General features: G+C 38.6%; 1 protein-coding gene across 1 annotated transcript in view; it reads left to right on the forward strand.

Annotated features, from left to right (window-relative positions):
• The window catches only part of ANO2 (anoctamin 2), a 203,715-nt gene that overhangs the window by 152,215 nt on the left and 35,257 nt on the right, over positions 1 to 16,243 (forward strand). The window contains exons 15-16 of the mRNA XM_083820198.1: positions 7,592 to 7,666; positions 14,498 to 14,699. Coding sequence (XP_083676324.1) covers positions 7,592 to 7,666; positions 14,498 to 14,699 — 277 coding nt within the window. The remainder of the gene's footprint in view (positions 1 to 7,591; positions 7,667 to 14,497; positions 14,700 to 16,243) is intronic.

A 16,243-nucleotide genomic window follows, 5' to 3' on the forward strand; every position in this document is an offset into this window, starting at 1 on the left:
CACAGCTGTGGGCTTGACTGATTGATTAAATTCTGACTAAGTGGCCTAAGCTAGCAGAAAAGCCAAGAGGATCCCTGATCACCATCTCTAAGACCCTACAGCCAAGCGCAAAAGTCTGCCAGTAGATGCTGGCAAAGTTGCAGCTAAATGCCAAGATTGAAAGAAGAAGATAGGCAAATTCAGCCTGGAAATAAGCCACACATTTTCAACAGCAAGGATAATTAACATTTGGAATGACCTAAAAATTGTCATGACTAACTGTTCTTCACAGAAAAGCTCAAGTTATGATTAGAAGTTTTGCTAAAAAGAAGGTTAATTAAAACACATTTATTAGCCTCATAGCAAAAATTATATGAAGAAAGTTCTTTGGTTACAAAGGAGACCAAGACAGGATGTTTAATAATAGCCTTGTTTAGTCTTAAATTCCATTAATTTCTATAGAACTGAGTATCAGTACTGAGACTTGCACACTTCTCTTAGCTCACTCTTCTGCATTGCTACCGCACATAATTTAGGACATCTCCATTAAGATCCACTGAAAGCTATTAGAGTGTTAGCACTATTCTGCATGTTTCAAAGACAGATAAAGTTTTTTAAGGTCTTGAAGTCCTTCAGCTGACTCCAAACGAGTCCTGTCTGTTCATTTTTCCATGTGCAAGACCAACAGAAAACACTACTCAAAACCAGATATCTTTACTGCTAAAATCCCCTTAACTGCTTTTTAGATAAGAAGAATAGAAAATGATCTTCTCTTCTGTAATGAGCCTTAACACAAAAGCATTATGGGATTGTGAAGGTAAAACTTCTAGGGCTAGCTTCAGACTGGAGCAGGCACAGGCATTGGCTTATAGTCAGGGTGGCAACAGTTTCATCTTTCAGAAGTCTGGGAGCCCTAGTACAGGGTGGAACAGCCCCACGAAACTGTATAGTTTCCTAGATGCCATTGTTGGCCAGATTGCAAGGCCAACAATTGCAAGATTCCAGGAATATTGGTGTGCCTTAATTGTGCCTCCTTTTGTGTTATCACCCTGCCATGTACTGTTTTCAAAAACTGCCTGCACTGCACTGGATCTTAGCTTCTTTTAACCTCCAAATAGCTCAGAAGTATCCCTTTTTCCTTGCCGCCACCTTATTTTTTGTCCAAAATAGAATTAGAGGGATGCTTTATTTCAGAAGAAGCTTTTTTTTTTCATATCTTGAACCTGCAGTATACATGTAGTATTTTGGGTGTTACTCATATATTGAAGATGAGGGCCAGAGGGGATCCACCTAAGGATACCGAGGGAGCTGTCAGAAGTGCTCGCCAAGTCACTTTCCATCATTTATCAGCAGTCCTAGCTATCAGGGAGGTCCCAGTTGACTGGCAGATAACAACTGTGATGCCCTTCTACAAGAAGGGCCAGAAGGAAGATCCAGGAAACTACAGGCCTGTAAGTCTGACCTCGGTGCTGGGGAAGCCCATGGAGCTGATTATCTTGAGCACCATCACACGTCACGCACAGGACAACCAGGTGACCAGGCCCAGTCAGCATGGTTTTACAGAAGGCTGTTTGACTAACCCTATCTTCTTCTATGACAAGGTGACGCACTTTGTAGATGAGGAAAAAGCTGTGGATGTTGTCTACCTGGACTTCGGTACAGCTTTTGATACTGTTTCCCCCAGCATTCTCCTGGAGAAACTGGCTACTCACAGCTAGGATGGGAGTACACTTTCTGGGTAAAAAGCTATCTGGGTGCCTGGGTCTTTGCAGATGACACCAAGTGGTGTGCAAGTGTTGATCTACTTGATCAGGTGACCAAGAAGGCCAACAACATCCTGGCTTGTATCAGAAACAGTGTGGCCAGCAGGACTAGGGAAGTGATTGTCCCTCTGTACTCAGCACCCTGAATACAGTGCTAAAATTTGGGCCCCTCAGTACAAGAAGGACATCAAGGTGCTGGAACATGTCCATAGAAGGGCAACAAAGCTGGTGAAGGGTCTAGAGAACAAGTCTTATGAAGAGTGGTTGAGAGAGTTGGGGTTGTTTAGCCTGGAGAAAACTAGGCCCACGGGAGACCTTATCACTCTCTACAACTTCCTCAAGGAGGTTGTAGTGAGGTGGAAGATGGTTTCTTCTCCCATGCCAAAAGCAATAGGACAAGTGTAAATGGCCTCAAGTTGTGCCAGGGGAGTCTTAGGTTGGATATTAGGAAAAATATTCTTCACTGAAAAGGTTGTGCAGAATTGGAATAGGCTGTCCAGGGAAGTGGTTGAGTTGCCATCCCTGGAGGTATGTAAAAGATGTGTAGATGTGGTGCTTAGGGACACAGTTTAGTGGTACACTTGGCAGTGCTAGGTTAACAGTTGGACATGATGATCTGAGAGGTCTTTTCTAAACTAAATGATCCTATGACTCTAAGGACTGTATTTGATGCCACAGTTCTTATTACTAAATGCTCATTTTGACACTTTATTTATTTATTTATTTATTTATTTTTACACCTTTTAAATGTTTTGTTTCTACTAAGAAAAGTGCAGATATAAAAATGGCATTTATTTGTTTGATGCTTCCTGGGTGTACTTAGAGATGAACTTCTGGATTTTGTTATCAGAAATATAATTTTACAGCATTTTACTCTTTCTGGCTATTCAAGATCTTATGAAGCCAAGAGAGAGGTGTCCTGGATTTTGTTCTTCACTGAGTATCTTTTATTGAGTTCCACTCAACTACTGCAGCCTTGCGTAAGTCCAGTGAAGTCATTCGGGTTGCCCAGGTGCAATTGAGTGAACTGCCTGAACTGCAAAACTAGAGTAACTAAGCAGGATGCAGAAGAAATAACGTATGTTGCTTTACTCCCTGAGTGCGGAGTGAGCTGGCATGGCTGATGGTTAGAAACACCTGTTTTGAGGAGGTGTTCTCTTGTGGGAAAATATAAATAAATAACTGAAAGAGTTGTGATCTGAGCAAACTGGCTGTGGTCTGATTCACAGAGAAACATAGAACTAGTTTTGCAAAGCTCCTTGGTGTTGTCCAAGTGCAGTATATTTCCAGGCTTCCACAGCTCAGAGGCCCACCTGAGGATGCAGAGCTGCACATGTTGGATCCTAGCCAAGTTAGGTAACTCATAAGCATATAAATCATCCTGCAAAATCTAGATAGTGCTCGAATACAACTGCAAATAGAGCATTGTATTCAAAGAATCTGGTGGAAAGATTTTTAAATTTATCTATTGGCTTGTCTTGCTTACCACAGAACTATAATCTGCGTTAAAAAGTTTTCTGTCTTCATGTAAATATTTCCCTGCAATAGAGTTTCCCTTGGGTAATGTGCCAGTGTGACATATCTGCCACTGAGATTTTTACCTGAGTGATCAGTTTCAAAGTATTATGTCAGCAATTATATCCACCTCTTGAACTGCTCCAAATAGATAACTTGCCTATTTGGATGAGTTTTCATTAACCTTCAGGTAAACTTTTCTGCCCCTGTCTAAATCCAAGAAATATTCTGTAATTAATGTTATTCACTAGAATGGGATATGTGCCATATCCTATGAGAAATCTACTAATAAATTCAACGAGTTTAGAATAAAACATAGTTACTAGCTGCAATGTTTAAGTGTAACACTGATTGCAGACAAGGTGTTCTTGATAATTCACAGTACAGTCTTTTAACGGCTAGATGGCACTATTGCCAGAGAGTAGAATCAGGTGTAATATAAAATACCAAGTGAATTTACAGAGTTGGATTTCTTTGCAAGAGCTATAACAGAAAGTAACATTCTGCTGCCTACTACATGATCAAAATTTCAGAGTTTGGTATTGCAATTTCTGCCCTGCATGCTAAGTAACTCAATGTTTTCACCCAGCTTTTTCTTACTTCTCATAATGCCTTTATAACTCAGACATGTTCATTTCTCCCTTTGTCTTGATGCTATACAGAATGGCAAACTCATGAAAATGTTGTATAAGATTTATAAAGCACATGCATGAAAGAGAAAGCTGACCAGGTGGTATACTGACCTTCTCTTCCTTTATCTACTTGTACTTTGTCATTTACACCCACCCTTCTTCCTCATTTCCACGTTTGTGTCCTCTGTTACAAGAAGAGACTGGGAAAACACTTTCAGTGTCTTTCATTCCACTCTGAATGAGAACTCTATTCTATCTGCATTGCCTTGCTCAGTATTCAGAAGCAAATATAACATTCCTTATGCTGTTGCACCAATGTCATAGATGTACTGGACATAGGTGTCAATGTGTTGGCAGTGGGGTGCTGCAGAGGTGGCCTCTTACTGGACATAGCTGGTTTCAGCCTCTTCTAACACAGCTACAACAGGAGACAGATGAGGCCATCAGCCAAATTCTTGGCACTTCAGAGAGAATGTTTTTAGGAAAAGGTAAAATGCTACAAAGGCAGAGGATAGAGAGTGAAATATATGTATATATATACAATAAATAGCTCTGTGAGCACTAAACTGAGAGAAGACAGAGGCAGAGAAGGTGCTCCAGCCACTGGATTGGAGATTTCTGGAGCAGGTATTATGTTGTAGTTTGTGGAAAGGACCACGCCACATCAGATAACTGAACTGCAAACTGTGGAAAATACCCTGCTGAAGCAGGTGGCTGTTTCCTGAAGTAGTTTCAGCCCATGGGATGATCCCACACTGGAGAAGGGAGAAAGTGTGAGGAGGAAGGAGCAGCAGAGAGGAGCTGTTATGGATGGATCCCATAGTCCCCTTTTCACATCCTCCCTGCACCACTTGGAGAGACATGTAGAGGAGTCAAGAATGAAGATGATCCTGGGAAGAAGGGTGGAGGGGTGATGTTTCTAGTTTTGTCTTTGTTTTGCACCATCCAAGTCTATTTTAACTGATGATAAATTGAATTAATTTTCCCCAAGTCTACTCTGCTTTGCTGTAATGGTACCTGACAAGTGATCTCCCTGTATTTATCTCAACCTACAGGCTTTTTCATCTTACTTTATCCCCCCATTTTGTTGAGGAGTGTGGGCAGCCAACCTATGTCAATTCCCCAAAAGAGAAAGGACTATTTTCTTCATGTTCAGCAAGGCAGTATCTATGGGATGCAATCATATTCCATTTAGTTATTTCCAGTAATAAATTAAAATATAAAGAGTTAGTTATCCTTTTAAATTTTTATTCCAGGAATTTATTTTATTGAACATATCAGGAACAAAGTGCTTTTGGAAACCAGAGATTTATTTAAAACAAGTATTCAGATGTTAAACCTAGGGTTTCCAAAATGAATGGTGGTGCTAAGTGTCTGTACACCTAGCACTTTTCTGAGAACATACAGTCTAATAATTGGAGTCCTTAGACAGATCTGATGTTTGGACCCTTAGCTGGGTTAATCCTAATGTCTCTTAATACTTAAAAATGCAGGGTTAGGCACACTTTAGCTTCTGATTCTCATCTCTAAAAGTACTTACCAATCATTTCTGTTTCCCTAGTTTTTCTCCTTCCTTCCTGCATCTATCCAGGTTTGTATTACTTAGAAAAAAAAGAAAAAAAAAAAAAAAAAACACCATAGGAGGAGCAAATAGGACAAACAGAGGTTTTGGCTATTTATTTTTTCATAATAGGCAACTGCTTCTTAAGGTATTCCAAAAGGCTGAGATATTATCAGGAGTCTTTCAGCATGTGATGTTTTTCTTGACTTGGAAAGTCAGTAGATCATGTCGGTACCCTGTCTGTTTCAAACTACAGTAAATGTCTTGCATCACCAGATATATTGAGCAAGGAAAACAAAACCAACCAACCAACCAAAGAAAAAGCATGAAAACTTTAGCCATTTTGCCACTCATGATTTGGGGAGCACAATTCATGATATGTGAATACTTGAGCTTAATATTATGATTTCTCATTCTCCAAAATTCCTACTGCTAGAGAGATTTTTGAGTTAATTTTCTTTGATATTTTTTTTTGGCTCTTCCTGGCCCTTTTGCATAAATCACAATTTTCTCCTTCTACTTCTGTATGGGTATAAAAGATTTTTTTTTCTTCTTTTAACCATTTTGGCTAATATCAACTCATTTTCCAGTTTTGCTTCGCTAGTGTTTTTCCCCTAGTGAAATTGTTAGACATATTGTCCCTTAGCCCCAGTCAAAGTGTATAGTAACTCAGAACTTCGCTATGTCCTGTATAATTGCTGAGTGGTAGATGCCAAAATGAAATGAAATGCATCTGTGCTTTAACAGAAATTCTTTTTAAAGTAGCCTTCCAGCTAAATGGTGGACTCCATTAGTTCTGTATGTAGTCTTTATTTACTCCATACATTGGGCCAAATTATTGATGCTTCTGCTTGGCGTTGCTATGATCTTGTCCTGCCAGCATCCTCCCAAAGGATACATGCTTAATTTGTCTGAACAGTTGAGCTGAGAAGAGGGCGTGCTGAACAACACTACTTCTCACTTGCTTTAGGTACCATCAAAGTGGTAATGGTTGTGTAGCATGTCTTCAGCCTAATTCCACATTTCAGTAAACTCCATGAGAAAATCTATGAGTACATTTCTCTAATTAGAATATAACGCTGTACTATTGGTACTTTGGGAAAGCTTTTTACAGAGACATAATATTCCTAGATTTTTATTTTTATCTGAGGACAATCACACAGTAGAAATAGTTTATTTGAAACTTTTGACCTGAACTTTAATCCGATTTAAATTAATTTAAATTCAGAACAACTCTGGGTTAACTCCAGTGTAAATAGAGTCCATGGGATAGCAATGGTCTATCACAGAAATGCAAACAGCAGATCGCTCTGAGTCCTTAGTTAATTTGATTATATAAATTTAGTTTAGTTTAAACAAAGTAATGGCCTTCTTATTATTTTAAGAACCCTATTTTGAGAGGAAGGAATTGTATTTCTTATATAAATCCATTTTCGAATGTCTTCTTTAGATGTGCACATTGAGAGAGATGGGGTTGAATAGTTGTAGGAAGGGTAAAAGCATACCATATTTTACTGATCATAGTTGCTTTAAATTATTCAATAAAGAGAGAGATGTCATTTGCACATGAAGAAAACAAGGTTGGTAGCAAAAATTACAGAGGAGCTGTGCCTTTGTAATTTTTCTATTCTATACACCAAGTACCAGGAGAAAGATTGGAATGTCATTGCAAGAATGACCTTAGTGGCCACATTCAGCTAATGTAGCCATTAGACAAAAATCTGTGTTTTATGGTCATAAGGATTCTTTTTATGATTTCTGTTGAGGACTATTCTTCTGAAGTTTTGCAAGAAGGAATTTAAAATGAATGGTTGTATTTTAAGGGCTTAATCCCAATACTATGAAATTTAGAAACACTTGGATACATTTTTTCAAATACTGAAATCATAGTTAGTTTTTTTTTTTTTGGGGGGGGGGAGGGATTTTTCAGACATTTTCTTTATAGTCTTATTTACCATTTTACCCTCTCTTTTTCTCAACTTAAAATAGCAGTGTTCTAAATCTTATAATTATCTTCAGTTCTATAACAGGAGTACTGGAATTGAGAAACATTTTTTTCACTAACAGATCTTACTAACTCTAATATTTCCTCTTGCACAGTTCCGTAAAATTCGTTACTTTATCTTTGTGTTTTGTCACAGGATGAAAAGGACAAACTGACTTGGAATGATCGTATACCTGGATATGCAGCAAACTGTGGACTGATTTTCTTCATGGTAAGATAATCTGTATATCTCTAGATTTATTAGGTGTGAGAAACTTTGTGATGAGCTTCTTGAGTTCAATCTTGAATTAATGCTCTCAAAGATGTTAAAAATCTGCAGAAAGCTACAGTAATATCCTATATTTCATGAGAAATATGTCTCCTACCAGGAAGACTCATAGAGTTCAAAGTCTATCTCCAGCTTTATCCTCTTTTTCCAAAGACTGCTTATGGGAGGACTGTTGGCTAGATGACTTGCTGTAATGACAGCATCTTATTGCTAGATGCCACCTCTCCACAGAGCTTCTGCTCCATCCTCCATTACCTGATAAACGGAAGCCCACTCTGTATTTTTTTGCATGAACAGTACTCAGTATGTTCTGTGAGACTGATATTTAGAAGCATTAAGCCTACTGAACAAGTGATGTATAGGTGAAATAAACATTCTGCTGTGAAGTATTTGTCCAACACATGTGCAGTGATGGACTATACTGTAGTCATGGAAGACTATGGCATTCTGGAAACAAGAATAAAGTGGGCAGGTCAGGCTACTATAAAGTGTGGACACCATTCTCCTAGAGAAATTTTTAACAGACTATAAACAAACACATCAGCAAGCTGCTAGACTTTGTAAGCAGCAACAGGAAAGCCTGCCTGATAAGCCTTACATTACTTTGTCAAGGATCCCATTATCCTTCTAGATATAGAAATTACTGAATGAAAGCATGTGTTCACATCCAGAGGCAGTATAAAATGGCAGTGAAATGTGTCTGTTTGTACCACATGAACCTATGACCTGAGAAACTTGCTCAGGGAATAATTTTTTAAAAAATAATTAATTCTTTGTATTTCTAATTTACTATACTTCACATATACTACAACACATATCCTGTGAGTATTTAATTTCTTTTTCTGTTATTTTATGATCATATTCAAGCCAAATTCATGCCTGCATATTTATAAATATGTATATGTATATGTGTGTGTATATATATAATGTATAAAGGACTAGGGAAGTGATTGTCTCCTGTACTCAGCTCTGGTGAGGCCATACCCTGAATACTGTGTTAATTTTTGGGCCCCTCGCTACAAGAAAGATATTAAGGTACTGGACCATGCCCAAAGAAGGGCAACAAAGCTGGTTAAGGGTCTAGGGAACAAGACTTACGAGTGGTGAGGGAGCTGGGGTCGTTTAGCCTGTAGAAAAGAAGGCCCATTGGAGACCTTGTCACTCTCTACAACTACCTCAAAGGTTGTAGTGAGGTGGCAGTCAGTCTCTTCTCCCAAGTAACAAGTGAAAGGACAAGAGGAAATAGCCTCAAGTTGTGCCAGGGCAGGTTTAGGTTGGATATTAGGAAAAAATTATCCACTGAAAGGGTTGTGAAGCATTGGCTGTCCGATGAAGTGTTTAAATCACCATCTCTGGAGGTCTTCAAAAAACATGTAAATATAGAGCTTAGTGACGCGGTTTAATGGTTGACATGGCAGTGCTAGGTTGGACTAGATGATCTTAGAGGTCTTTTCCAACCTAAATGATTCTATGATACTATGTATGTGTAGTAGGGTAGGTATATTTTATGTACATACTAGGTATATCACTCATACACATTTGCACATGTTTACAAAATTTTGAATGACTGTTGTCTTCCTAAGGCCACAGCAAACATTTGCTTTTTAGGCAGAACTTCTGACTGGCATTATCTGGGACCTTGCTTAAAGCAGGGTATTTTTCTTCTCTGCACAAATAACTGAAAATTGTTTGCATTTTATCATAAACCTTAATTTTTGTGCATGTTTTCACTTATCTGGATTAGAATCATTGGAATATCATGCTTATTTCTGTAAAATGTTTTCTTTTTTTGGCTAATGAAGAAAAAGAACAGGAAGAAAAAGCATCAAAATGGAAAAGTTACAAGTTCTGAGCGTTAAAGTCTCAAAACCAGTTCAAATGTTACCAGCAAAATCGTAATACAGGTTAGAACTAAGCATATAGACCTGATTTAACTTTAACAAGTCATTCTTTTGCAGGTAGAGTGCTTACGTGGTTCTCTCAACTTTAACCATGTTAAAGTCTCCCTTAAGCATGAGCTTAAAGTGCTTTCCTGAGTCATAGCTTATGTATTACTGCCACTGCTTACTGCAACATTTCAGAGAGAGTTATAAAGGTGAAATGTAGAGCTCCAGTTCTTTAGTTCTTGATAGTGACTAGAGGAACTCTGCTGGCTTTCACCATTTGTAATGGTGTCCGCAATCATTTTTCTAGAATATGTTGAGCATTAGTAAGACATAAGCACCTGCAGTAGAAAACTTATAAACCATGCAGGAAATTCAAGTCAATTCTTGGTGAGGGAGAGCCAGCTCCACTCTCACATGTGAAGCTTACGATCTGCTCTTTAGTGCATGTGACCTTACTTTTTTTCTGTTAGATTAGTTAAACAGTGATTGGAAAAGCCAGACGAAAAGTTTGCTGTCAGCTTGTGCAATAGAATTGCATACTGTATGAAGTTCAACAAGGCCAAGTGCCGGGTCCTGCACCTGGGGCGCAGCAACCCCAAGCAGAGCTACAGGCTGGGAGATGAGTGGCTGGAAAGCTGCCTGGCCGAGAAGGACCTGGGAGTACTGGTTGATAGTCGGCTGAATATGAGCCAGCAGTGTGCTCAGGTGGCCAAGAAGGCCAACAGCATCCTGGCCTGTATAAGAAGCAGTGTGGCCAGCAGGTCTAGGGAAGTGATTGTGCCCCTGTACTCAGCTCTGGTGAGGCCGCACCTTGAGTACTGTGTTCAGTTTTGGGCCCCTCGCTACAGGAAGGACATGGACGTGCTCGAGCGAGTCCAGAGAAGGGCGACCAAGCTGGTGAGGGGTCTGGAGAACAAGTCTTACGAGGAGCGGCTGAGGGAGCTGGGCTTGTTCAGCCTGGAGAAGAGGAGGCTCAGGGGCGACCTTATCGCTCTCTACAGGTACCTTAAAGGAGGCTGTAAAGAGGTGGGGGTTGGTCTGTTCTCCCACGTGCCTGGTGACAGGACGAGGGGGAATGGGCGAAAGTTGCGACAGGGGAGTTTTAGGTTGGATGTTAGGAAGTACTTCTTTACCGAAAGGGTTATTAAGCATTGGAACGGGCTGCCCAGGGAGGTGGTGGAGTCACCATCCCTGGAGGTCTTTAAAAGACGTTTAGATGTAGAGCTTAGCGATATGATTTAGTGGAGTACTTAGTGTTAGGTCAGAGGTTGGACTCGATGATCTTGAGGTCTCTTCCAACCTAGAAATCTGTGATACTGTGATACTGTGATATACGAAAGTAAATATATCTCACCAATGTCTGTGTTATTATTCACACAGACTAGTATTTTTGGCGGTGAGCACTACATAGATATAAATGATGAAATCTTGCATTTATATATGAGTGTGCACATATATTCCACATAGGCACAGGAGGCTTAGGAACAGATATGCACATGCACACACACAAATATGTTGCAATTTTCAGTGCTGCAGAAGTGATTGCTAAATATTTAACTCCATCTTTTCCAGGCCAATGGGATATCGCAGACAAATCCACAGATATTTTCCATAAAGATGCCTACATTGCAATAGAACAATGTTGTCATGTTCTGCCCCTCTCTCTCCCAACTTTACATACGATTGTTTCCCTGATAATTCTTGAAGGTGCTAGTGTTTTTCTTACCTTAAGACTTTTCTCTTTATTTTATATTTTGTGCACTTTTTAACTCCCTTTTCAAGCAGAATATCCTTTCAAGCAGAACTCTATTTGTTTTTCCTTCCTTGCTTTTCTCAGCTAGGTATGCTGTTTGTTTCTTTAAAAGGGCAGGTTGAGAAAAAATGATGGGTTTGGTTCTCTTGCCCAATCGGCCTCCACTCCTGTTTATATTATTATTTTACATGCTTACAGATATTTTAAAATCTGGTCAGAGTTCTTTTGCTGTACTCAGAAGTACAACAAGTCTCAGCTGACTGCATTGATTTAAACAATCTCTTTTGAAGAGATTTTAGAATAGAAGTTCACAAATCTTTTTTGTGAATTTGCCCAGTAAGACAGATGGTAGCAGGGACTCTAGGACAAGATGGCCATAAACAACTTCGGCTTGTAAGTCATTAGTAATAAAATATGTCACAATTTATAAACTCTACACTTAGAAGGTACATGTTGCAGTAAAGATTTCTGAGTATGTGATAAAAACGTTGGTAGCTGCTGCAAAAGAGTGGGATGGCATGGAGCCTTTCTTTGTGTTCCTTGTGTTTGGCTCAATCAGAATAAGGAAGAAAACGAATTAGTGTCATGGCAGAAGAGTTCATCCTGTTCCTTCTTTTGAACCCTACTGTCCTATTCCTTCCCACATGGCATAATACTTGACTCTGGAATAGTCCCACTGGGGAGCCAAAGAATTGTTCGGACGTTAAATTGTTATCCTACTTGGATGAAGGTATCAGTCTAGCCCACAGGGTTTTATGGCTTCCTTCTCAGAGCTAGTATGTTTTCCTGTTTGTCCTCATTCATACCAGGCTCAGTAGGTGACCTTTTCCGCAGCCAATTTTCACATCTGTTTCTAAGCAATTCAGTCTTTGACAGAATAAGTTTAAATATTTTGTGAAGAAGCTGTCTGCCATAGTAAGGGAGAGAACTGGCCAGAGGGAAAACTGACAGCTACGACAAAACCCCAAATAGGTACCTGAACGGTGTCTTTCTCATAGGGAATTTGGGTAAGAGATATATTTTCAGGAACGGGATGAATTCTGTGAAGATACAGGAACCCCTCCCTCAGTGCCTGTCTGGGGGAGTGAGAGCAATGCTCTCAGTTACTGTGAGGTCCTACAAGTTTCCCTCAATTCTCTTTTGTTGCAGGATGCACAGATAATGAAGGATCTAAAGGAGTATTTTTCCATCTGTACCTAAGTGTATGTTAAAAAACATCTAGGCAACTGAGGAGTTTCTGATGCCCTAGTGCTTTTGCAATACCAGAATGATACATTTGATCTTACTTTGCTGGTTTTGCTTTTCCACCAAAAGAGTGAAAATGTCAAAAAAATCCACAGGAGAAAGAGAAAGAAAAAAACAATATTTGGAAAGTGATTAATAAGAAGGAATCTGTGACCCAAAATAAAATTAAAATAATAATAATAAAAAAGTGTGACTCCAGAGGTGACTCCAGAGGTGAAAGGTGAATTAGATTAGTGCCAGGTGATGCTGTTTTGTTTTCTCTCATTACTGGGGACATTACCTTCAACTGTTGTGAACAAATAGTGGGAAAGTTAGGTAATAGTTCTGATCTTTGGGTCCCTGCACCACTTCTGTCACAGTGAGAGCTGAGCAGATAGTATATTTCATTTGTATGTTTGGTAGAGATAACGAGAAAAATAGGCAGGAAAAAACAGAAACAGCTTTCTCAACACAAAGAAAACTACAAGAGGAAAGGAAATAATACTTTATGCCATTTGAAATGCTTTCATTCAAAGTGTTTCATGTTCAGGTTCTTTTTTTTTTTTCTTTTTTTTTCTTTACACCAGAATTTAAATGAAAAATATTAGCACAATGCAAAAACTCACCAGTGATCTATATTTCATTTAAAATTAATGAAACATTTATTTAAAAAAGGCAAAATAAGTTATTTTATTAGATTTAATGTCTTATTACAGTTTTCTCACAAAAACTATTTGTGAATTCTACCAGATATCTCCAGAAGTTTCTCCAAATATATATATATATTTTTAATGTGTACTATTTCGCTATCAAAACAAAATGTGCCTAGGTTTCTTCTTCAACCTGTAATATAACTCTGACTCTTGTTCTTGTTCTTCTGTTATAGTACCATTCATAAGACAACCTCCCCCGTATGCAAAGGTTCAATAAAGCATTGCTGGGTCATTAAAATGAACTGTTAAATTTTGTTAAACCCATGCTGTGAATCTTGGCCCCTAGGCCCACTGAAATAATTACATTGGTCTAATCTTTCACATTTAGGTAGTCTCTTTCATCTGAGGACCTCAAGATGTTTTACTTAAAATAATGAATGCACATTGGAATTCTTGCCAAAGGCAAAAATGGAAGGGAAAAATATACCTGCTCCCTCTTTCCTGCTATGGCTATGAAAGTTGGCTACTTTTTATTACCATTTCACTTCATTTATTTAATTATTTATTTTGAACCAGAACACACAGCCCTGGGAAATTCAAATTCATCTTGTGGGAACCCGACCTCTAGTAACAGGGCTGACTTTTCTCATTTCATGGGACAAAACTAGCCCCTGAAGGACCTCAGGACATCACCTGATTTCTGGGACAGAAATGTAAAGTGAAGCTCTCATAACCCATCTTTATCTTAAAACAATAATAGTAAGGGAAACATTTATATGTTTTAATTTGTGGCACTAGTTACACAAACAGAACTGATATCAGAAAATAAAGTGGCACTTCTGCAGTGACTATTTCCTTGGCTGCACATACATGTAGACCCTTCAGTCCAAGCCATCAGAACCTATTGCCAGGTAAAAGATCTTGACTTTTAATCTGCATTTGAACTCGAGACACCTGAGTTTCACCACTACTGCATGGATAATGTGTGAAGCTTTATCTGCAGAGGAAATGCACTTTTTCAGGACTTCTTATGCCAACTCATAACTCTGCAGCCATTTGCTTTATTATGTCCCTGATAGACAGTTTTGAATTCTCAGATTTTAATGTGATTATCCCGTTATTATTGTGTTGCTTGAGGAAATAACCACACAGCGCCAAGTCATGGAACAAACCCAACATATAAATCAATGTTTCTGTTAAACGCTAGTATAACACTAGTATCATACTTAAACTAACCAATCTGTACATTTCTTTGCAGATTATGCTGACATTTTCAGCAGTGTTTGGTGTGATCGTATACCGAATTACTACAGCAGCAGCTTTGTCATTCAGCACAAATGAGACAACCAGGTCAAATATTCGAGTGACAGTGACCGCAACTGCTGTCATCATTAACCTCATTGTGATACTTATTCTTGATGAAATTTATGGAGCTGTTGCCAAATGGCTGACAGAAATTGGTAAAGCTATCTCACCACATTCCTCATTAATACATTACATGTATTGACATGAGAGTATTCAAGGAAGTTCTAATAGGAATATTTCCCACTGAAGAGTGCCAGTGAAAATATTCAGGCCTATGGGGTAAGATGCTCAGACATGCCTCTGTAAACTGGGGGTCTAAGCCACAACATGCAATGTGCCACTAATAGGACTAATTAGCCTGGCCATAATGCCACGTTAATGCAGCTGTGCTAATTCCAGGATCTCAGCTGGTATTTCTGCATTGCACTGGCTCTGTGCCAAGATCCACTTATCTAGAGTTAGTTGAGAATTTTTGACCTGGTATGTATTTTTATATATAGTTTTACCTCTAGGAGCTGAAAGTCAGTGGATTGTTACAAAGATGTTGCTAGCTCTTTGAAGCAAATTCTTCCCATGTTATTTATATGTTGTGATTTTTACAAAGTCCCGACCACTCAAAGGGTTTTTCTGCTGTTATAGGGAGATGTTTGGGCTGGGCTTTTTTTTGTGATATCTGTTACAGTTAGGGGGTTGATTTTTTGATGATGTTTTGTTGTAATAAGCCTGGCAATGTATACTAGAGTCTTTTAAAGGTAAGTCAGTCTTTTGACTACTAGAGAGGTTTAGACTGTTTTTTTTGTTTGTTTGTTTTCTTTTTTTGTTTGTTTTTTTTTTTTTTTTTTACGTGAATTAAGTTAAAGATGTTTACTGACAGGGCCCTAATATGAGATTCTTGTAGCCATTGCTAAATATTGCTTCCCATATTTTTATACATCACCTATAATTCTAGATGCTTCAAAGGCTAGGAACATGAAGTCAGTTGTTCAAAGCACTGAAAGTCAATCAGCAACCACAGAAGCCTATAACTGTAGTAAATGCCCTGATTGTCAATTTTGGGGTGTCTAAACTTAGCCATCCAAATTAGAAAATTTTTAGGATAGGAACCTGATGCACTCATTCAAAATTTTAGATTATATCCCTGTAAAACTACAGTGATGTAAAGTTTTTTGGATCTAGCAGACTTCAGGTTAAAACCTTAGGAACTCAAGACTTCTGTTTCTTATCCTCACTTTCTCAAGACAGTTTCAAAGTCAAAAGTGAAACCACCTATTTTAGTCCTATTTTTTTGAAGAACACCATAAAGTAAGGTTTTGTAGTTATCATACAGGTCCAGTCCTGAATTTTTGAAATAGATCCTGTGGTTTTACCAGTAAAGAGAGCTTGATAGTTTAGATTACATTCCAAGAGTATTTGAAAGAAACAAAACCAAAGCAAAGCATTTTCAAAAAATGTCGCCATATGGGGTTAATTTGTTTGTTTCTGTTTTGCATCAGGCTTCGGGCAGAATCTAGCAGCATTACATAAACGCACTCTGTGCTAGTGTGTTAAGGAAGCTAGTGTTTCCTATCATTCAGGTTAAAATTGTGCCCAGATTTTCAGTTTCATACAAGTGAAAAGCTGCTAATGGCATTTGACCTGAGCAATTCTGTCCTCTGCACTTCACCTTCCCAGATGAGAAATTGCACAGTGGTTAGGGCAT

The sequence above is a fragment of the Anser anser genome (genome assembly GCF_964211835.1).
Source record: "Anser anser genome assembly, chromosome: 1".
Lineage (NCBI taxonomy): Eukaryota > Metazoa > Chordata > Aves > Anseriformes > Anatidae > Anser > Anser anser.